The following is a 23,849-nucleotide window of genomic DNA, read 5'->3' as shown; positions in this document are numbered from 1 at the left end:
GGTATCCAAATACTACTATACTGAACCAGCCTGCCAAGCAGAAAGCACAACAGCTAATATATCCCTGTTCTACACTTTCTAGATTTTAAAATCTAGAAAATCGACAGAGGAAATAAAAAATATTTCCTCTATTAATACAGCCTCAAATAGTAACTTTTGTTTGGTCGGTAGTGGGATCTGGACTTGACCTTACACTTGATAGACTGGTGCTCTACCACTTGAGCCATGCCTCCTGCCCAGTCAGTAACTTTTAAAAACTGTGTTATCTCTTTATTCATTTAGTCAGCATGCATTCACTCAGTCCTTACCTTGTGCCTAAAACTATACTTGTCTAAAGAGATAAAGTGGCACATAAGACAATGGAGTTCCATGGCCTTGTAGACCTTACGGTCTGGTGTAAATAAAACCACTAAATAAAATTCCTAGATTTCTTTTTTCATATGTGATGTTCTTTATTTCTGAATGCTCTTTATATTGGAAAACTAAATTTCTAAAGCTCCACTGCTCTTTACTGCTACAAAGCTGCATTTCATTCAACTCAAATGGGTACCACTCCCTCCTTCATTGTTATTATCCGAAAACTTAATGAAAACATTTTCTGGCATTAATGATGATATTACTATCTCTTCCTCAGAGTCAGTTATATACGGAAAATAGCCTATGCCTATGAACAACTCAATACCATCAATACCACTTATGATCTACTATATAGGTCATAAAACATAAGAGTGAGAGCTCTTGACCCAGGCTACCCAGATTTGAACTTTCATATCCTTACTTAGGAAATACTAGAAAGTCATGAAATGGTTATTTATATTTCTTTGTTTGATGCAGGTAATCATAGTACCTCTTTTATAAGGCTGTAGGAATAACATGAGCTAATAAACCATTTCACCAACCATGGTATATAATCAGTGTCAAACACACGTTAACTTCTATTTCCATTAATTAATATATTTTCACTAATATTTAGAGTGGAAGTACTTTAGTACTCTATAATGTGCACTCTTATTTTCTTTTTCCCCCCATTCAGGTTTTTGATCTTTTTAAAGATTTTTTTCATCAACTTTTTCCTTTTGTATAATACAGGTTAGCAATGCTACAAAGAAAAAGAGTGGACTTTCGTTCAACCAATCCAAGTTTGAATCTCAGCTTTGCCACCTTTGGAAGATTTTTTTAACCTCTCAAAGCTTCAGGACTTTCCTCTGAGTAGGGGGTGATAACTCTGTAGGATGATTATAGGGTAAGTAAGGTGACCTAAAGACATCGCTAGTGTTGTATACGGTTATCATCATTACTTTTTTACTCAAGAAGACACTATTATGATAGTGAAGAGTGATACTTGTGTTAGCAACACACAAATCTTATTTAGCCTCATAAGCAGAGTTTGAGGTCAAACCGTGTCCTAATCAAGACATGACCACAGTTTCTGGAGAATTATCACCCTGGAATAATAGCTCGAAGACTGTAGCCAGGGGCCAGTTGTAGTGTCACACGTGTAATTCCAGCTATACAAGAGGCAGAGATGGAAGGACTATGGTTAGAGGCCAGCTGAAGCAACGAAAGTTAATGAGATCCTATCTCAAAAAATGGGCTTGGCCTGGTGGTCCATGCCTGTAATCCCAGGTATGTGGAATTCTCTCTGAAAAAAAACCAAAGGAGAAACAGATGGGGTGTGATCAAGTGGTAGAGCTCTTACCTAGTAAGAGCAAGGCCCTGAGTATCACAGAATAATAGAAGAAAGAAAAAGAAGAAGAAAAGAAGAATGTACCCAGTGTTCATTCTCTTGAAAGAAACCAAAATATATTATAAAACCAAGCCAACAACAAAACATTTCCTGAATACTCTGGGGATTTTAATTCATCTAGATGTCCTATTTACCAAAACCTGTATCCCCATCTATCATCATCCTAGACAGAGTTGGGGAGTTGAGGTTCAAAAGGATGTTGAAATCAGGAAGACATGCAGCTTATAATTTTTTGTATTGTTAAAGCACCATTTTCCTCCTAAGTCAATACTTCTCTAAAACTGACACCAAAATCTACTTTTTTTTCTGACTGGAAAATGATAGGCACAGTCAGAGAGAGGTATACTTCGCATCAAAGTCGGTTTCACAGGAGGTACACCTCAAAAGCAGAATGCTAAACTGAAGGATAGATTCTTTTATATAAATGGGAAAATATTAATACGGAACTTGTCATTGTAACATCCTCTCTCCTTCACCCTTTGGGGCCTGGTCATGTGCTGTGAAGACTGAAAGCAAGATGAAGGGTTTACTTCTATCGCAGCTTCATAAATTCCCCAACACTGGCTAGCGTCACTAATGTGACCACACACATTCCATCTCATCCATTCGAGTGTAGCGCTTTTATTTCTATTCAAGTATGCTCAAGGTTTAATTAAAGCAGCCAGCTATCTAGTAATTACTTTCCCTGTCCATCTTACTAGCTCGGTATTGTCTTCTCTTGAATTGATTTCTGACTACAGCCCCAGCCTGTACTATCATTTAGGAAGTGTGGGGAGGAACTAGCTACAGAAATCTGAGGATCTCATTTTTTCTTCCTTTCATGTAATTAAAATGGATTGAGTGAAAAGGATTTGAAGCTGATTTTAATGTGCATGAGTGTTTGCACAATTTTAAAATGCCTACTTCTAGAAGTTGAATGCTGTCATTTTAATGGGAGCATTTGGTTTTTTTGCTTCCCCATCCATCCCACACTCAAAAATCAGTTTAGTTTTTCTCAAGTACATTACTGACAGCATCAACCTCCCCCATTCAAAGTCTCTAAGTGACTCTCCCCTAAACCTTATCTACATGGGCTCATGGGCTTTACCAAGATGGCTCTTTCCTAGCTATGTAGCTTCATGTCCCATGAGCTGGGTTTCACAGAGCCAAGATAGTCTTCCCATAATTCTGTTCACTCTTATCTGTGTCTCATTCTGTACTTCTAGCCATTAACCAACTTCATCTAGTGTCCCCTTTTCTCCATACTCTACAAATCCACAACCCATTCACTGGCACTTCTCCCTCGAGGTTTTCCCAGATCTTTCCATTCCGAAATTGCTTCCTTTCTTACATTCTAATACTAATTCCCTTCATCTTACATCTACATTTTATAACAATTACTTACAAGGAAAATATGTGTGTGTGCATGCACATATCACAGGAGATCCCCCTCCCTCTCAACTGGTGGATCATATAATCTAAAGTGGTGCTTCTGTTCACACAAAAGGTATTCCATAAATGTTTAAGGATTTGGTGAACAAATCAATGAATAAATAAAAATGATCAATAACTGCCAAGGATTCATTATTTTGTGCATATCCTTTAAGGCAGGCCTCTAAGACAGATAGAATCATGTCATTATGCAATACAAGGGGAAGAATAGAGTCAAAATAGCTTAAGCAGGCCTAAATTATCATTTAAGAATAAAATAGGAAATAAAGTGGAACTTAACAGAAATTAAAAGAAAAAGAAGACATAAGGGATGTTTAGTTCCTTATTAATACTCAGTCCCCATTCCTGCCAAATTTCACTAGATAATACTATTCTCATTTATGTAATGCCTCTTAGAATGTTCAAATGAGCAATTCTTCCAATAGGAAGTGCTAATTCATTACATTTATACATGTACTTCCTATCTCTCATTCATCTGGAAGGTCTAGGAACAAATCCAATTCTCTACCTTACTTTTAAAGATTCAATATCTAGCATACATTTGATAAGCTGAACACAGGAATTTCAGACTGTGTGGGCTCAAACTACACATTCTTGGCCCCTTTTGACAATCTACACAACCAAAATGAGAAACTCCATCTTCTGACTCATGGTTGAGTAAGTGACCAGTCCACAACCCTTGTTGCCGTGGCCAATGCTCCACATTCAGCCTATCATACTGCTCCAGGTTTTCCTTTCTTCCTTCTCCCCCACCCTTTGCCCAAAGTAATGCTGCCAAGATAAAACTTGCCCATGGTATTATTTTTGTGAGTGGATAGGAACACTTTATTGATGGTCATTCCACCTTTTGTCTAAGGGCTCAATGTCTTATAGTGGGGCATAAACCCGACAGCTCTTGATGCACCAGTGAAAGAAAGTTCCTCTCCTTGGTCATCAGAAGGAGGCCCTTCTCAAAGAGTACCTGGTGAAAAGCCCAAGACAGGGAGTAGATACTTCTAGAGCCTTCCTGTGGTCTGTTTAGCTTCTGCCAAAGTCATCTTCATGTTCAGAATCTACTTTTCCACTTTGGAATAGTGACACCTTTTTATCTTTATTCTTATCATGCATTCCTTGCAACCAGCCCAATCCCTTCTCAAGAAGTAAAATAAAGAACTCTGCCCCAGAAATTCACAGAGTAGAAAAGTAAAGTTTCAAGAGAAATGTGGGAAAGAGGAAAGGGCTTTAAGTGGCCATTTGTTATTACAAGGCTGACATTTCAGAAGCATTGTCTTAGACTATATCAACCTTGTTGGTTCAGCAGAATGGGGAGAAACAAGACCAGGTGAAGGTGAGAAAGCACAAACAGGTGTCAGCAACCTTACACACTGTTCTCTAAGCTGGAGAGCAAGATGCTAGTTTTCTCTCCCAGATGCCCTGCTGTTCGCAGGTTTTAGCAAATAAGACTTTTGTTCTCAGGGTCTACAAGGAGCTCCAAACTCAGTGGTCTGCTATGTCTAACTCCACTCTCAAATGCTCCAGGCCTCATGTTGCTTGTCTGTCATAATTATCAGCACCCCCTTGGGAAGATGCTATTATTGGAAGTAATTTCACATTCTGACACTGCAGGAAGCTAGTACAAGTTGTAGCTACTTCAGATCTCTGCAAAGCGCTCTGTGCGCCGGAAACTTTCAGTCCACTAGAAATAAATGTATCAAAGAAATACTCTCACATCTATGCTGAGGGAAGGAAAAGTGCTGTAGAAAGACATGTCTTTCTTTCTTCCCCAACAATCCTCCAAAGCAGAACTAGGAAAGGCGGTGATGCTACAGTCTCAAACAATCACCATTTCAAATCAGTATGGGTACCAATTTTTTTTTTAATCTAACTTTAAAGAAAGGGAATCAGGCATTTCAAAAAAAAAAGGTCAAAAATCAATAAGTATAACATGTCTTCTAGACCATGCAGAAGATAATCTTAGAAACAAAAATTAGAGACAACGAAGAAATAATAATCTATCCTCTTCAGAATTCAGTCTTACTAGCCATAGAAACTAAAGTCTGTGCTTTGTAGCAGAAATGCAAGTCTGTTGACAATGAAAAGCACATGCCTTTGTAAAGCTCCCGTAGTAATCAAACATCAAGAAAAGGTAGCATGTGAAATACAGGCAACTTAATTTTTTCCTAGTACTGTGAAGATCAAAAGAATATCTCTATTCTACCAAGGAGACACCCCTCAGTCTTCTACTTCCCCACTGGGGGAACCAAGCAAATTCCTTGGTCTCTCATGTCATTACCACAGCTGAAATGATGTAACAATAACAGCAAACAGGGGTGTCCCCCTGTGCCAACTCTCTAATCAGTTTCAAAGTACATTTTGTTGGTTCTCATTGACACCACTCAAAGGAACTGGTCACTCGTGGTCTCAAAAGTTTTACAACAAATTGTGTGATTAAATTCCTTAAACACGTCTGCCCATTACTAATCCTCTTTTGCCAACATCCCTTTCAGAGAAAAATTGCAGCTCTGCATGGTGCCTGATTTATATTTCATTTTGAGAACAGGAAGTAAAGGGATTAAAGTTAAGGATTAAAACACTTACTCTTTACTGCATTTTTTTCTTGTCCCGATGGCTTTCTGGTTGCCATGGCTACTGTTCACTGGTCCTTAGCCCTGAATACATGACTGTTTGCATTAATAAAATATTTTAAATGAGACTTCATGGAAAAACAATAGGGAAAGTAGCTTTAAGTTCAATTGCTCTTGAAAGAAGCAGCTAGAATTTTCTAAAAATCTTTTTTCTTTGTCCTTTTATTGCTATCTTCAAGACAGAAACTTGCATTAAAAGATGGTACATGTAAAGATGCACAATGCAAAATCAGAATTATTCAGTAGAGGCATAAAGAAATAATTCTGAGATAGTGAGCTGGTCCTTAGCTTACAATACAGTGTTTGTAGGAAGATTAAGGTCCCTGGGAATTTCTCATATGTTGTAATACCACAGAATGTTTAAAATGCAAAAGTGCACGTAAATGCAGTGTTGCAATTCCAAATTGAAAATACCAGGCAGGAAATGAAAGACTGAGGTTTTCACTACCACAAAGTAACTTAACCATATTAACATAAATATCACTGCTTTGTGTCCAAGTTGCTGGTGTTCTTGGTGACAGCATCACATAGAAGATGTGTCCAAAGAGGCGATACCCATGAAAAGCATATGTTTTCAGGACAGAAGATGTCTCCATGAGCAGGGCACATGGGTGATGCCAAGTTAGGTGACCAGAAGAAAGAGTGACACTGACAAGTAAGCAAACACAACTGCTGTGTTTGAGTTGTTTTTAAAAACACTCCACTGACATTCACTTTAGAATACAGCACCTACATTCCTTTAAAAAGCCAAAGTAAACTAAGCAGATGGAACACTGCTTCATTTGAACTTTTATTCTTAAAGTCTAATAGCAGAACAGGCTCCAGTATAAATGTGACTTGTTAAATACTTCTCCATCAATTTTTTTTCCTTTGATGCTCCCTACTGCTGAGTTTTTCTCTCCCTTGTCATCTGGTGGTTTCAAGTTATCTTTTATTCCACAGCAACCAATTAAAATGATCTCATCCAAGTCCAAGTATACTCTTTATTTCTTAGTTCTTCTAATCCCATGTATACTCCTGATAAAACCACCCTTCCTTGAACAGAGATGCTCCTTGAAAACTGGCAATTGAAGCCATATTAATGGGAATGAAGGGACCATCGCATTACCTTTGCCATTTAATGAAACAAAGTTATACAGAGATCTTCTGGGAGCACTCCTATACATGGAGATGATGACTGTAATGGGATTCTATGCTCTTTAAAAGACTAGTATTCTGGGTAATTTTAGGTGTGTGTGGGTGAGAAGCTCCCAAATAAAATCACAAGATAACTGATACTACCCACGGACAGGAGTATAGAATCTACAATAAATGTGGATGGAAATATGGTCAGAGTAAAATAGACTAAGAAGATACAGAATCTGTCTTTCGCTATCCATGTACTTTTCTCCTGGCCTCAGTCTTTTCTTTGGAAAATCATTTTAATTTAAGTACTATCCTGAAGATTAAGACTGTTCCAAGGGCAGGGTGAGTTTAACTTTTACTCAACCCTGCATATTTGCAATCAAGAGAGACCAACAGGAATGTACTATTAAAAAGCAACTCTCCATGAGTCTCTCAAGTTTGTATGTTTCTTGTGAGCAGAGGCACTGCCTGTTTTTCTGGACCATGTTTTCAAAGATGTTTATATAACAGAGAGTTCCCTAAGCTCAGAATTCCTTCCTGTAACACAATCCACTGAGTGTATCTTGTGGGAACTAGGATTTAAGAAACTGACCCAAGGAAGTGATGGTGCTCTGCCTACTACTATTGTCGTGAAAAATAAACTGTCTTTTGTCTCTTTTCACATCTTCTGCCAGCATCCATGGAACTGCAGGAGGTTAACTTGTTAGCTTGTACCAAAGGTAATGTCTCAGACCAACAACAGGGTTATTCCTAAAATGTGAATGACACTTGGAGATTTTTTTTTTTATTTGGGGTTCTGTTCTATAGAATCAATTTGAATCGCCCCAGATCAATATGTCAGAATCACTCTGGAGGTTCAATCTTGAGTCAGTCATCTAAAGAAAAGTCACAGTGGCAGCAGGAGTGATCTGCTTACCATGCTACCCTCTTGGAATTAGGGCTCCAGGACACTCCATAGACGAGTCCTACAGCTTGCTGAGGTATTTAGTTGATTCCATATATAAGAAAGTGGCTGGGAGAGTGAACTAAAGGAGAGAAATAGGGGTTGGCCTCCATGTAAGTTCCAGTTTACCATCAGGGTGCCCTAAGAGGGGGCCTTAGGCAACACTACAAAGCATAAGGGCTCTACAAACATCTCTAGCAGAAGGCCATGACAAAACATCTGGGAGTAGCCACCAATTTGTGATGCCCCAGCCACCAAGGTGGGGACTTAGTGAATCTAAAGAAGGTACTCCAAAGCATGGGCTTTACCTCCATCTCTAAAGGCAGGCCACAACTATGATTATAATATTGACTTTGTAAAATTATTGTGGAGATTAAAGGATCAAATAGGCATGAAAACACCAGTAAATCATGCTACACAGGTATATGGTGATTATTATTGTTGTTCCCATTTCCTTTAAACTCTTACTTCATTAGGAAAGAGTAAAAATGGTTAATTGCATCCATTATGTTATTATTGGTGTTTTAAATGCCAGTTTGCCCTCCTGCTTTCAATGGCCACACTGAGCTTGTGCATGTTTTGGCTATGTTGAAGCCAGCCTCTTAATATTCTGTGGCAGAGGAGAACATGACAGAGTAGTGATGGAAGGTGGTGAAAATATTATGAAGTATTATTCTTCTGCTCACTTATGTTATGATTTAGTGCTGGGGAATTGTAGTATTTGTTCTTGACATATTTTAAAATATAAAATAACAACATTAAAAAAAACAAATAGAGAAGGGAATGGGTCATTGCTGATTGCTATTTTGAGTACACAGAAATGGAATCTGATTTCTACATTTGCTTATGTACCAACGAGGAAATGTCAAGGATGTCCTCTGCACCATTATCTCAAAATACAATTTCTATCCAAAGTTCACATTATTCAAATTCCTATAGCCACCACTTGTGTGCAAGGCTAGCTCAAAGTGCTATTGTGAAACAGCTTCTTGTCTGTCATATTCTGCCAGCTCGCTACCTGTTTTCTCTTTTGAGTCCTTTTTCAGAGTCCAGTGATGTCCTTGGAGATACACAATGAGGAAGACTATTCATGGCAATAATTTGCACATTTTATCATCAAAAGTTGATGATATTGCGCAGCCCTTAGGACTTTGCAGTATGACTGCGACTGAATCTGAAAGCAAATCAGAGGTAATGTACTTGCATAGTGCTGTCATGCATTATTCTTTCTTTGGAGTCAAAGTTGCCTATAATGTGTATCTTATGGTGAGGAGAGTTAAAATTTTATTTAGATCACATAAAATAAAATACCCTTCTCACTTAACAAAACTGTCCTAAAGAGAAAGGAAAAATACTATTAGCCGAGCACTTCCTGTATTCTGGAGTCCAGGTTTTTGCTAAGTCCATTTATAGGCATGATCTCACTTGAGTCACACAGTAGCCTAGCCCTGTGTGGACAAGGTCTTTTAACTTGAAGTTGAACCTCTGAGAAAAGAAGTAATCTTCCCCAGAGTCAAAGATGAAATTCAAACTCAGACAGGTACAGTTCCAAAAGCTTCCTTGTTTTTCCACAAAAAAACAAGTCAGAGCCACCACTGTCAGAAGAGACAGCTTAATTAAAACAGGGGAGGTTTTAATTAAACTTATCAAAATGGTGGACTTTGTAAGGGTGACATCAAAACAGAAATTTTTAGAAGGGAAAAAACTAAAAATCTGAGTTCAAGACTCAGATTTATGTATAGTTACTTCAAATCAATATAAAAAATCTCCATAAAATGGGAAAAGATCAAAGACAATTTATAAAACTAAGTATTAATAAATGTTGAAGAAATAATCAAATTTACTAGCAATCTAATTGTTTCTTACATCAATAATTCATTTGTCCACTGTTAACTATACTCATACTTATTCTCTCTCTCTCTCTCTCTCTCTCTCTCTTTCTCTTTCTCTCACACACACACAATCGTATTGGTAAAGTGTAAGAAAAATTTAGTTTTATATAGTCCCAATAACTCTTGAGATGTCAAATATGTTACTAGGAATTTGTTTTAAACATTGTAGGACTTGCTGTAAGATCTATGTGCCAGCATATGCAGTACAGAATTATTCTTTTTGGGGGGTGGGGGGAATGGGACTTAAACTTAGGGCTTGGCACTTGCAAAAGCAGGCACTCTACTGCTTGAGCTACACCTCCAGTCCATTTTGTTCTGGTTATTTTTGGAGATGGAATCTTGAAAACTATTTGCTCAGGTTGACCTCAAGTAGTGTTTCTCCCAATATCAGCCTCCCAAGTAGCTAGGATTACATACATGAGCCATTGGTACCCAGTTAGAATTGTTCTTAATGGCAAAAACCATAAAACAATTTATAATGTTCAAAAATAGAAGATCAGTTAAATGAAATGCAGTATATTCTTAAAATTTAGCTATTAAAATATGGAAACTGACAAAGCAATATTCACTATGGATTATTTAGTAAGAAGAATCAAAACAGAGAGACTCCGTAATATTTTTTATATGGTAGAGAAAGTACAAGGAAAGATATGCACCAGTGTTAAGTCATTGGTTCTAAGATATATTTTAGTATCTCTGAAATTGTATGATAACCAATGGTGTTTTGGGTTCAATGGAAGTGTGCATATATACTTATTTTTATACAAATACTTATCTGTTATATAATTTTAAAGTGAGGTTAACTATGAACATGACAAAGTATATAACAACTCTGCTACTATCTAGCTTGTATCTTGCTCATAATGGAGTGAGTCAAAGGGGAAATGTTAGAAAAAGAGTTGTTTGGAGTAGGATTGGGTAGGAGAAAAAGTCCAGGATGGGAGAGAAGAAAGCAAGAGAGTTCACTTAGATAGTCAAGGAATTCAAAGTTCTATGTCTATACAAACTGCTACCAAAAATACTTTTAAACATGATTTAGAAAAACATGCTTTGAGAAAGTACAGATAGATAAGGTTATAAGATGGAGAACGAGATACCTATATCCTAAATTTCAATAAGGGAAAAAATTAAAGCCAAGGAATATAAACAATGACCATAATGTAGATATTCAGATACCATTTATGGGAAAACCATACACATAACGAACCTAAGGTTTAACAGGATATTTATCAGTCTCTCATAACAGCATTTTGAAAGGCTAAGGAACATAGAACTGATGATAGCACAGCTGGGTGTAGTCATAGTTGGATGAGCCACTGTATCTAAAGAATGTTGATTAATGGAAATATGCCAACCTAACTAATTGTTCTTGTCTCCTTTTACCCTACATTCCCCACATTACCACCATAATTATCTGCCTAAATTAGCAGGGCACCTCAGGCCCGTTAGGATCAGTTCCCTTGCCAAGCTTTTCAACCTCAAGTTTTGTTTCAGAAACCAGTAAATGGCATTGCAGGTTTCACGTGTCCCTTTCCGAAACTGCATTCTACAGCATGAAGGAAGTGGAGAATAAAGAGTGCAAGGTGATCCTTTTGTTAAAAAAAAAATATCCAGAATTTGGGTCATAAGAAAAAACATGTGGAGAAGCAAGAATATTAATGCAGCATGTTTGCATACGTCACTATGAAAAAGAAGCAGTGCCCTTGGAAGACCGAGCTATAGCATGTAGCAGGTGTTTCAGGAAGGCAGGCTTCTCAACTCTATAGTATAAAGAATGTTTGCTATATTGGACTTGCTAAATAACAACAACAACAAAGATTTTCTTAAAAGTCAGAAAGCTTAAGGTTTCATGAAGAGGTTTTATGAATACCTTTTGGGACTTTCTAAATGTGATTTCCATAGGTCCCTGCAGGATGGATGAGGTGACACTAAGGACCCTTATAATATTGATGCATTACGTTCTACGCCAGCTGTGCCTACATCTGGCCCCAGGTAGTGGCAGTGCAGAAAACACCTCTTCTGAAAGGCTTCTTAGAAAAACATCTTTCCATTCTGGTTAAAAGAATAAATACCCTTAGTGAGGCAGTTACTGTCTATATCCAGTTAACTCAAGTTAGTTCCTACTCAACAAACAGTGGGCATTTCAAATTCTCATGGCACTTAGCTAGAGTTTGTATAGAGGGCTCTGAATTGCCAAGTGGGAGAATAATCTTTTGCCAAAACATTTTGTAGAATGCCAAGATTGCAAACAGTGTGTCAAGACTTAATGGATGGCTTTGCATTAGGCAGTATTAACTAATTCTGGCACGTATTCTGTAAGTCTTTTGGCTCACAGGAAAGCAGCATACCACCTTTTGCCATCATACTTGGCTCCATCCCCCTCTGCTAAACTTTCTCATTCTGCAGGAACAAAGTTAAGCAAGTAGACAGAGCAATAAAAAATTCACCCCCAGTTGAAAGGCCAAAAGAGTAAAACCAGGCAATGTATACACAGTGCTTCTGAAATGCTCATGTTAAATGCAGGCAAAATGAAGCCCATTCTTTATTATCATGATTGCCATGATCACTATTAAAGTATCTAATCACAGAGATTGAATTTCATTTGAGCAATACAAATGGTGCCTGTAAAAAGCCCAAAGATGTATTAGCCAAGTTCCCAAACTTCTCAAGCAAATAGCACAACAAAGCCAGCTGAGGCAGGGGGATAAAACACTTTTCTCACCACCTAGAAAATACTTGCCTTTATCTGACTTTCACCTCTTATTCCACTAGTTAAATCTAGTGTCCTCTGCAGCAATAGAGGATGGCAAGTAATTTTCCTGTACATTATAAAATCTTTTAATAATAACCAATGGCATCACCCCTCCTTCAGGCCACTGCCACCTTGTCCAATGGCTGAGCTCCATCTATGTGCAGGACTATCACAAGCACTATGCATGCATTTTCTTGTCAATTACTACAACAATCATAGCAGACAGTTGTTACTATCCTGGCTTTACTAATGAAGACCTGAAGTTCAGAGATAGTAAGTAGCTCATCAAAGGTTAGATCATTAAAACTGGTAAGGTAGGGATTTGAATTCAGGTCATGACTCAGAAATCCATATGCAAAAAAGAAAAAAAAAGGAAGAGAAAGGAAGAAAGAAATGCAGATAATTCATGCAAAGAGAAATAAAATAGCAAATAATTATAACAATATTATAAATCTTTTGTCAGTTTAGAAATTTCAAAAAGAAAAATTCAGAAAACAATGAAGGTCTAGCCATAAAAGTAAAACTCGTTAACATGAATCCATATAGCTCTCATTCATATAAGAGCTATAGAGAACTCAGTGGCAGGGATTCCCATCCATTGACATGGCTTTCTGGGTGAAAACAGGTCTTAGGATAGTAAGATTGTCTGGTTGAGATTTTAAAACACATAGAAAAGACAAAGGTGTTCCTTATATGAGGAGAAAACAAAGAAATATAATCAATTTATAATCACATCATGATCTGTTTCCATTAATTATTTTTAAACAGCTAAAATCTCTTTAAGGGGAAAATTAATTAATAGACAACTCTGGAGTAGATTACTATCAACTTACTAAAATTTCAACAACCACTTGTCTTGTCTTTTGAAAATCCTTAGAAGATAACACACAATTCCATTGATAACAGCTAACCTTTACTGGGCATGTATAATGTTTCAGGTACTATGCTAAGTGTTTTTACTGTCGTTATCTCATTTAATATGATACAAAGACACTGTATTAACAAACATATAAAGTGATGACAAAATTCCTGATTTATAAGTTAACATCATGATAAACATGTATGATTGTATAAATTCTGGCAGTATAAAGCAAGAGCTAAGCTAAAAAAATAAAATATCCACTTATTTGCTTAAAGTATAATACTCATGTACCCTCCAAGTATGATGTTTTTAAGTTAATTATCTTGAACATAAAATAAACAGTCAATTTTATGATGAAAGAGAATGGGACCAGATCTATCCAATGATCAGTTTCCTTCTCTTTTCATAATGTCAGTTTGCACTAATGTAAAGGATATTTGAAGTTCACCATGCTCCCATTTTCATGTGGCTGAGTTAAAATTTAACATAATGGATTTTAGAAATGTTTCATTTTGTGTCTCTGCTTGGATAGCCTATAGTCCCTATTACTCAACAAAACCTTGACTGAAGGTATGTCTTTATATGTGAGGGATAACTTCCATCAGTGGACTTTAAAGTAAAGGAGAAGATCTTTGATAACCTGGGTGGACCTGACTGAATCAGTTCAAAAACCTGAAGAGCAGAACTGGTTTCCCCAAGGAAGAAACAATTCTGCCTGTGGATTACAGTTTCTTGGCCAGCCAATCAGAAACTAGGAACTCTGGGGCCATCATCATTCTTTCCTTTCCCACTTCCTGCCCACTCATTTTCATCCCAATTGCTACTACCTCTGTCCAAGCCGTGATTACAGCTTGCAAAACACGCAGTGCTAACTGGTACAATTGCTTCTAATCTGCTTCCATTCTGAACTTGAACTCATCATCCACAGAATAAGCCTTCACGGTGTCAAGCTCCAGCTTTAGCATATCTGCCTCCAGGGAAAAGAGCAAATCTTACCAATTTTGTATACCTCAGCATTTAGCAAAATATCAGAACACAGTAAATGTTGAGTAATTTGAGCATTTTTAAATTCTGTACCTACAAGAACCAGCCCTCCAGGGCACAAGAGGCAGAATCCTTTTAGTTGGACAAAGTATTTGGGTTATTATAACAAAAGCCAAATAAGACAGTCAACTAGGATTCCTGCAGGTGTTTTGTTTATTTGATTGTTTGTTTGTTTACTTACCTTTGAGGTTCTTAATTTCAATGAGTCGTTGAGATTTATGGAGCCTCTCTGAGAGAAAACATACTTTGTGCGTTGTTTCTGGGAGTGTTTTTTAGCTTCCTAAAACCCATTTGTTCATAGATTACTCCCTTGTTGTCTATGAACCCTCTGGTAATAACCCCTGGACAGAATCAAATATCACAGGTTCAAATTTGATTTTAATTCCCTCTAGTTTTGGTCACAGTTTTGTCTCCTTTGTCTGGATCTTTTTTTTGCAGCATCTATATGACCAGAAAGACAGGCTATGGAAATCACTGAAAGATGATGCCACCTTTGAGAATACTCTTTCTCAAGAGGGAAAAGTATTTCCAAGGCTGCTGTGGACTGCAGGTATGTAATATAACAATGCTTTCTGCTGAAATAGCTCCTCATCCACCTCCGGGGCGCTGTACTTCCCTCTCAAGCTAGCTATGAAGATGGGGAAATGGAAAAACCAGGCAAATGTAAGTTAAGGTAAATCACGATGCTAGTCATGGCACTGCTTAAAAGAAACCCATCTCTCCTGATGTCCAATCAAACACTACTCTGAGACACAGCCACCTGCCCAGTATCCGCCATGAAAACTTTTTGCATTAGGCTTATCCAAGTCCTGTGTGAAGTCACCCTGAAAGAAATCTTCACAGCTCAGAGAGGCAAGATACAAACAAATGGTATTTTTGCCCAGGGATATCAAAGGCAAAGCTCAAGCTCTCTTGAAGACGAGAGAGCAAGCAGAGGGAGCAATAATTGCATGAGGGGTGTGAATACTTTGGAAGTGGAGATGGAAGAGCAGACACATGAGAAGGGTGATGGCAAGCTGTGTCCTGATGTCCTAGGACACTAAATTTAGGCAGTAGAGGGTCTGACTGAGCTAAATGATTTTATTCCAATACCTTTTCCCTCAAGAATGCACAAAATTTAATAATAAAAAGGGAATGAGAAGCTTAGAAAGCTTCTGTCAGTCAATCAATCAGAAAAGCAATTATCTAAGGAACTATTTCCATAAGGTAGCTGTGTTAGGCATGGTACAATCTGAATTACTCATTAAAATGCCTGTCAGAGGGTCCCGATTCTTTACTTGGGTGGTTGGCCAAAACTATGCCAAACACCCACTACTTTTTTAGCCGAATTAAGTTTCTCAGGAAGACCATAAATAAAACTACCTTGTTACATATGACAAAGCACTGCAATGCAATCAAGAACAATATAAAAACCCACTCATCACCCCATTGCTTTCAAACAATAAACTGTAAATCTTTACTCCTTAATAATCTCTACCATTTGCAGATGAACCCCTCTGTACCATGTCCCAGAAGCATTTTGGGATCTGACTTCATTCTATTAAAAGCATGTGTCTCCATGGGTCTCTTGTTAGAATGTCATCTTCAGGAGTGCAAGGCCAGGTCTCACTACATGGTGCAAACAATGTATACACATGTGTGTGAATGCAAAAATAATCCCTGATGATATATGTGATACATTTTAAGAACCTTTGTAAATGCTACAATGTACCCCCACCCAGCACAATAATAATACTAAAAAAAATCCTCAGAACTAGCTCAGAGCCTCACCTGTACTGTGTCCTCAGAGAAGTATAAATGATGATCATTCGAGTTGTTTTTTGAGCTGGGAGATGGAAGGCATGGCTTTCAATGACTAGCATCCTGTTAAGTCACCTCAACTAAGAAGGACAAGCTATAGAAAAAGGTAAGTAAACAAACTAGGATGCCCCTTAACATCTATTGCTTGGTCTTAGCTGTAGTAGGGTTTTTTTTTGTGTTTTTGGTTGTTGTTATTTTTTAAAGTAAGTTCCAACAGAAGGATACAACATTTTGTCTGAATCAGTGTTTTTAAAATTCTGCAGCCAGTGCACTTTTTTCCAGAACAGTTTGATCTGGAGAAAAAGATTATTTTGCCCATCTAATAAATTTGAACATTGCCTAAGTTATTTTTCCTAAAGAATATTGGTATATCCAAGGCTCTGAGAACTCTTTCAGGAAGAAAAAACACTAACCAATACTTAACTCCGGCTTTCCTAAACTTAAATGAACAATAAATAACTTTAAAAAAGAACTATCTAAAACCAGGCATGGTGGTTCAAATCTGTAATTCTAGCAATTTGGGAGGCAGAGATTGGGAGGACTGCAGTTCCAGACCAGTCCAGGCAAAAGTTAAGGAGATACCATCTCAACCAATGACTGGTGGTTGGTGGCACACCTGTCCATCCTAGCTACATTGGGAAGTACAAATAGGAGGACTGTGGTCCAGGCTGGTGTAGGCAGAAAGCAAGACGCTATCTCAAAAATGACCAACTCAAAATGAGATGGCAGAGAGGTTCAAGTGGTAGTGCAACCGCCCAGCAAGTATGAGGCCCTGAGTTCAGCCTCCAGTACCCCACACACAGAAAAGAGAGACAGAGAAATATTCAATAATATCCTATGGAATGCACTCTAAGAACACTTTGGAAAACAGCTTTCAGCACTAAATAAGACCCTGGCCAGAGGTGGTGGTAGAAACTGTCCTCTATTATAAAGTTGGAGGCAGTTTTTTGATGACTCGAGAAAAGAATAGAAGCTTTTTCTCATTCATATCTCATCCTCACTGGCAACCTCTTCCAACTCCTACAAATTTGGATTAACAACTCTTTTAAGTAGCTCCTATCTCTTTGTAGCACTGAAATGTTTTAGAAAGCAAAGCCTGCACCACACAGACCCTACTTAAACTAGAAGCCTCCAGAGAACTGGTTTCAAGTCCAAATCAGTGCTATTAATACAGGGTTAAATTTAAGATTGTATATTTTCTTAATTTAAATTTAATTATTTGTATCACTTTTTAATCAAAATCATTTGTCTTATAAGGTTGGGCTTGGTGGCACATGTCTGTGATTCCAGCATCCTGAGGAAGAGGTAGGAGGATCAAAGTCCCAGGTTAGGGCAGCAAAGTTAGCAAGATACCCTATCTGAAAAACAAACTAAAAGACAGGGTACAGGAGCATGGCTCAAGTGGAAGAGTGCTTGCCTAGCAAGCCAGGAGCTCCTGAGTTCAATCTCTGGTACCATAAAACAAAAAATAAAAACAAAAATCATCTTACAAAAGCATCGTCCAGAGCCATTCTTAAATAACATCCTGTCAGCTGAAGTTAGGATATCCACGTATGTCTCACCATCATTTCTGAAGTATGATGGAAATAATTTGTCACCAAGAACTGTTAATGCACTAAAGTTTGTGACTCAAACTTTAGTTTGTGTTTAAGATCTTTGTGCATTTGGAACAACATCTCTAAAACAGCATCATTCTCATTTCCATTCTTCTTAACTGTGAGAGGAAGTGCTAGTTCACCTTGAGATGATGCTTGTGATATGTGTTTATTCCCTTAGCAGTAGGAATGATTTTAGTTTATTCCAAACAAGAATATGTAACCTACCTGCTACCACGACAGAAAACAACTGATAGAAAAAGTGAGCTTCACTAATCATTATACTGCTTGCTTCAATTTAAAAGAAATATTTATTTTCACACAGCTTCTCAAGGTTCCAAGAACTACACAAAGCGAAGTTGACCTATGTGCTATTTAATGAACTTGTTTATAGCTTTGAGTATATACAGGGGATAGGTGGTATCTTTAAACAGATCCCAAAGAATTGCCAGTTCTACCTGAAGAGAACTGCACTAAATAGACTGCTCTAACTTTGCCAGAAAACTATACAGAGTTGTCCTCCAAGTAGGAAATACAAATACATATTGTATTCACACACATTTCAAATGTGTGAGAATGTGTTTGGTTTATAACAATCTATGTTGAGGTAGCAAAAGTCATCAACTGCAGAGAATCCAAGGTCAATGTTTAAAACACATGTAACAAATCACACTCAAAGTTCAGAATCTTTGTGAAAGTATGAAATGAAGATTCATGTCACCTCTAACTTTAGCCAGGTATTGCTTGCATTCACTCTTTTAAAAGTCCATTTTGATTACAGGCTAGAGTTGAAGCAAACTCTCTTACTTATGGTACTTCCAAGGTGAAAATGAAAAATTCTGATAAAGCTCACAGCCTTGAGGAAACTTTCCAGTGGCTTATTGCCTTAGGTTTTTCTTATTTCATTTACTCATTATCTGAAGGAATTGAAGGACAGATTCTGCCTTTTGCTCTATAGTCTAAATTCTATTCTCAGTGGAGACCATTGCTGGGGACTTGAGTATTTTGCTCCTCACTTATTTGTGTAGCCTTGTTTCAATGGACTCAAGAAGTGCCAAGTGCATTGGATGGAAGAAGTCTGTGCATTGGCTGATAGGATGTGTGGGTGTGCATGATTTAGGCAAAGAGGAAAGTTACACTCTGCATGCAATGAGCCAAATTATCTCGATTCCTTTGCAGAAGAGGTTTTTCTTTGCCTTCTTCTCTATCTTCCTTTATACAGCCTGAGTAGGGTTGAGTTGAAATTTCAAGTGTGACTTGGTTTTCAACAGGACCCATCAGGCGGGGGAAAGAACCACATGCCCATGGACAGAGCCTCGCTTAGGAGATGTCTGCCTCTCCTGATATACATTAATCTTCTACTATGGGTGCTTTGTCACTGCCCTCAATTTCAGAGTGGGGCCTCATAAAGCAGGCAATGTTAAGACCAAAATAATGTCATTTAGTGTCTAGGGAGAGGTTAAAAAAAGGATTAGAGGCAAGCAGGCAGGCAGGGTATATTAAATGAGTCCATGACTAACAGGGTGTGACAGAAGAGAGTTTTATTCTTTTCAACAAAACAATTCCCTTGGGCTGGGACCATTACTCCACTGTGCCTTTATCACCTTGGAATTTTTATGGTTATTTTTGATGAATTCACATTTTTGTAAAGGCTTTTTTGAAATGATGCCAGTTTTCAATTTTTAATTAAAGTCATAAATAATCTTAATTCTGCCTTAAAAGGTTTATTGTTTCTTTCTTTTTTTTTTATTATTGCTGCCAGGAAATATTTCAAATACCAAGTCCTGATGTGAGTGAGCAATTAGAATCTCTCCAAGGTCTACTAACAGCATTTTACCATGCAAATATAACACATTGGTCTATCAGTTCAAGGCTTAGAAATGTGGATTGACTAGTTTCAGGTTTATCAGCAACTATTTCTCCAGGGAGTAACATTTCCTTTTTTTGTTGGATGGGACAGCTTACATCACTTTAACTTCCACAAATTAATCCATCACAGATTCATAAAGGATTTTTAAAATAAAAAGACAGGTCAAATTTTGGGAAGTAAACACTATAAACTTGTCACTGAGGGCTTGACAAAGAAAGTCAACGAAATTCAACTCAACTTTAGCAGGAAACAGAGTGAACATCAAAAGCTAAATCATGTCACAAAGAACATGCCATTTTGCAAAGGACGAAATTTAGAAAGAACTGCAACATTTGACATTAGATTACACACCACTTGAAAGTGTATCCTTGTTATCTAGATTGCTAGTGAAGGTTGCCAGTAAAATGTCAATAAAATTATATTTTGTAGCCTCAAGATTTATTTTTCTTTTTTTCAGATAGTGCTTCGAGAATGTTTCACACAATCAAAACTACTCTTCCTTTATACGCAGGCTGGAACACACCATGTTTGAACAATAAACGCCATTAAAAAACAATTTCTGAAAATACATGGTCATGTTTCCATACCTGTCAGCCTCAGTTACTTTCTTAAACTGAGCATCATATTGTTGCTGATTTGTCTAGACAGGGGACTAATATCTTTTCATGTCCATGGCAATTATGCTCTACACAGGTGCTCTCTGATCTTATTGATAATTTGGTATTGCAAGTAAAGCCTCACACATTTAGGACAACTAGGATGTGGGGAATATTCAGGTTTAAAGTAAAAACCTTCTCATCTAGGAGGGGTAGTTTTTTTTTAAAACAAATGTAATTTATTACTTCAAGTTTAAAATACACATAGACAATGATAAAAAGCCATTAGACGGTGATACTGCTAGAAGCATTAACTATATACAGCAATGGTGTGTGATTTTTAAGATGAAACATCCTTCTTCCAATTTTATTTACATTATTAATTTACTGAGTAGTTCCTTGCTTTTCTAAAATTTATGAACTTGTCCAATCCATGCCAAGTGATCATAGTATCAATTTACTGGGATTCCAATTAAAGAGATTTAAATACATTTCCGGAGAAGAAATTAATGATTTAAGCAATTGATTTACAAGTTGGGTTTATATGCAATTAAGTATATTTGTCAAATCCTTCTAGCAGAGTATTTTTCTAACACACAGGGAAAAGGTCAAATTCTTTCCATATATGAGACCTCAGCTGGCATTGTGCTAACACCTCTCAAGGCAGAAAAAATTCAAGTTAACAAAAAGACTATAGAACATTTCCCAACATCAAGTATTAAATCCCTATAAACCATGAAAGAATGCAAGTTTTCTAACTAGAAGCCATGGTGACCTGAAAACCCTTGCCCTGGGGTTCAATCACTTGAAATAAATTGAGTCTTAAACTATCCTTAAATTTGTTATAAAGAGCCCTTAAATGAATCAAGTACGCATCTCCATGCAAATAAAACACTCAAAAGCCAAGTTAACTCAACATGTTTTCTGCCAGGGACAGTAGATACTATTTTGTCCAAAAATTTAAAATCTCAGATACTAGAAAATGCTTTGAAAGGGAGAAAGCTCCTGTCTCTTGAGGTGTGGAAGCCCAGTATAGCCAACAACCTTCTGAACTGTGTGAGATTATAGGAGCAAGTCAGGCAGACTTGACTGATCTTTACTATTTATTCCACTTCTGAGAGACTACAATTTTTACAAATTGAAAAATGCATCTGTCTCCCACTGATGTCAAAGTGACTTTATGTCCAATTCCTTTTTCAGATTTTCATACACAGTACTTATCAAGAAACCTGCTGAGTAGGACACCAGTGGCTCACTCCTGTAATCCTACCTAACGGGGAGGCTGAGATTGGAAGGACCACAGTTCCAGGCCAGCCTAGGTAAAAAAGTTTTCAAGACTCCACCTCAATGGAAAAAAGCTAGGTATGGTGGCATGCTTGTGTCATCCCAGCTACAGTAGGAAGCAAACAGGAGGATTGTGGTCTAGGCTGGCCTGGACAAAAAGTAACATCCTATCTTCAAAATAACCAGAGCAAAAAGGACTGGAAGCATGGCTCAAGTGGTAGAGAACCTGACTAACAAGCTCAAAGCCTTGAGTTCAAACCTCAGTATCCAGGAAAAAAAAAAAAAAAAAACCCAAAAAACAAAAACTAAAAACCTGCCTGCTCTCTATGTGTAATATGAGACATGTGTTATTGTCATTCTAGAGATTCACCCATCTTCTTAATTAGAAGTAAAATGATTTTAACAAAATGATAATTTACGAAAACACAATTCTCTCAAGAAAGGGTTTCTGCTGTTGTTTTTCCAATTCAATTTTCTTTAGCTATTTGGGCTTAATTCCCATAAACACCTTTTGCTACTTTCTGGTTTAGGTTACTTTAATTTTCTCTGATTCCTATTATACTAGTCTTCCCCAGTAATTCTTATCTGGTCGTATTAGCTGTGCAAACCACAGTCTTGCTTCTATCTTATGAAGACAATCAATCCTTAAAAGTATAAAGCAGGTTACTAAATAGGTATAAGAATTTCCATTGCCCCATAGAAGGCCCAAGTTCTGTAGAAGTACTTTAAATGTGCTTTTTCTGGTTGGAAAATTCTCTTTTAATTACCTTTTTCCTTGCTTGTTGATCTTTGGAAGAATGTGCCTTCACATGCTTTCTTAGGGAACTTGGGTCTGTGTAGCGTTTTGTACATCCTGGAATTTGACAAGCATACGGTTTCTAAATAAGAAAGAAAGAAACAGCTGTGGTTAAATCGTAAAGGTAACTGGGGAAGGTTTTACTCAGATTATTCAGAGCATGAACTGTTACCAACTGACTGATGTAAAGTGCTGGCTAATCCTCATGCATCTTAATTAGAAAGTCCAGGAACTTTGCATCATGGTAAAGAGAAGAGTAAACCTTCGAGAAACAGAGACATCCTATCCTTGATGACTTTCAAGACATTGCTTTCAATTGCACTCTAACCACAAAACCTCTTGTGGCGCTTTTTAAATGTGGAAATTATTAGTAAGCATCTCCAGTCATACTTACAGTTATCTTTCCCTGAGAACAATCTTTGGTACTGTCAAAAACTAGTAAACACATATTCTTTAAGGGTTCAGGTAAAGAAGCTGTAGAAAAGTCCAGAAAAGATTGGGTATGTTTCAGAAGAAACCTGATTCAGAAAGAGAGAGGGAGAGAATTATAACAAGAAAATTAGTGTAAAGTGAGCAAGAGACAGTAAGTTTCAAACAACAGATACATGAAAAATCAGAGAAATATTAATATTATTAGTTGTAGAGGATCTTGGTGTTGAGTCTGAATGAACAAGCTGTTGGCTGAGTGTGATGAGAACACATATTTGGCTATTCCAATTCCCTGTGCTCTGGAGAGATGTAAAGTGTGGAGCCTAAGGCTGAGTCTAGGATCTATTTTGATTTTGTATCCCCGATGCTATTGGTACATAACAGTTAGAAATGAATGAAGGGATGGATGGATGGATGGATGAGAGCACCTCCCATCCAATCATTCTTTACCATCATCACCTACTGCTAACAATGACATAATTCTTATCAAGGGTTTTGAGGCTACGAGTTTAGTTGCAGGATAAATCCAAACCTGCTTATTCTAAGAACAGAACTGTGTTTAAGATGAGTTAACTGTCACTAATCTCCTTAGTATCTCATCAGGTGAGGTATGAGATCTGGGCCTACATGATGTGAAATAGGAGGACAACTAAAACCTTCTCTCAAATAGGATTCATGCTTTAGGAACTTGCCATAACTACTGGTGTCAGAAGCCAGGGCTATGCTGTTTATGGTGTACTCCTGTTTTCATGTGTATACCTGTCATTTTGTGGTTCACATTTGCCTTGCAAGAAACAGTATTTATGATTCATTACTTTTATTCTTTGCCATTTTTGAGTCCAAGAACAAAGTAAAAATCATGAATGTATTGCGTTGGGCACGGTGGCTCAAGCCTGTAATGCTAGCTACTCAGGAGGCAGAGATCAGTAGAATTGCAGTTGGAGGCCATCCCAGGTAAAAAGTTCAAGAGACTCCATCTCAACCAATAAAAGTTGGGCATGGTGGCACACATCTGTCATCCCAGGTAAGTGGAAGTAGGAGGACTGAAGTCCAGGTCAT

At 37.4% G+C, this 23,849-nt stretch overlaps 1 protein-coding gene across 8 annotated transcripts in view; it reads right to left on the bottom strand.

Annotated features, from left to right (window-relative positions):
• The window catches only part of Glis3 (GLIS family zinc finger 3), a 443,820-nt gene that overhangs the window by 77,599 nt on the left and 342,372 nt on the right, over positions 1-23,849 (bottom strand). For 7 of the 8 annotated variants that reach the window (XM_074051951.1, XM_074051954.1, XM_074051952.1 and 4 more), the window contains one exon: positions 22,333-22,443. In XM_074051951.1, coding sequence (XP_073908052.1) covers positions 22,333-22,443 — 111 coding nt within the window. Of the gene's footprint in view, positions 1-22,332; positions 22,444-22,755; positions 22,880-23,849 lie in introns of those variants that run through there. The other variant, XR_012440461.1, reaches the window with a different exon arrangement.

This window comes from Castor canadensis, chromosome 13 (genome assembly GCF_047511655.1).
Source record: "Castor canadensis chromosome 13, mCasCan1.hap1v2, whole genome shotgun sequence".
Taxonomy (NCBI): Eukaryota; Metazoa; Chordata; class Mammalia; order Rodentia; family Castoridae; genus Castor; species Castor canadensis.
This window is presented reverse-complemented; position numbering and strand designations above follow the sequence as displayed.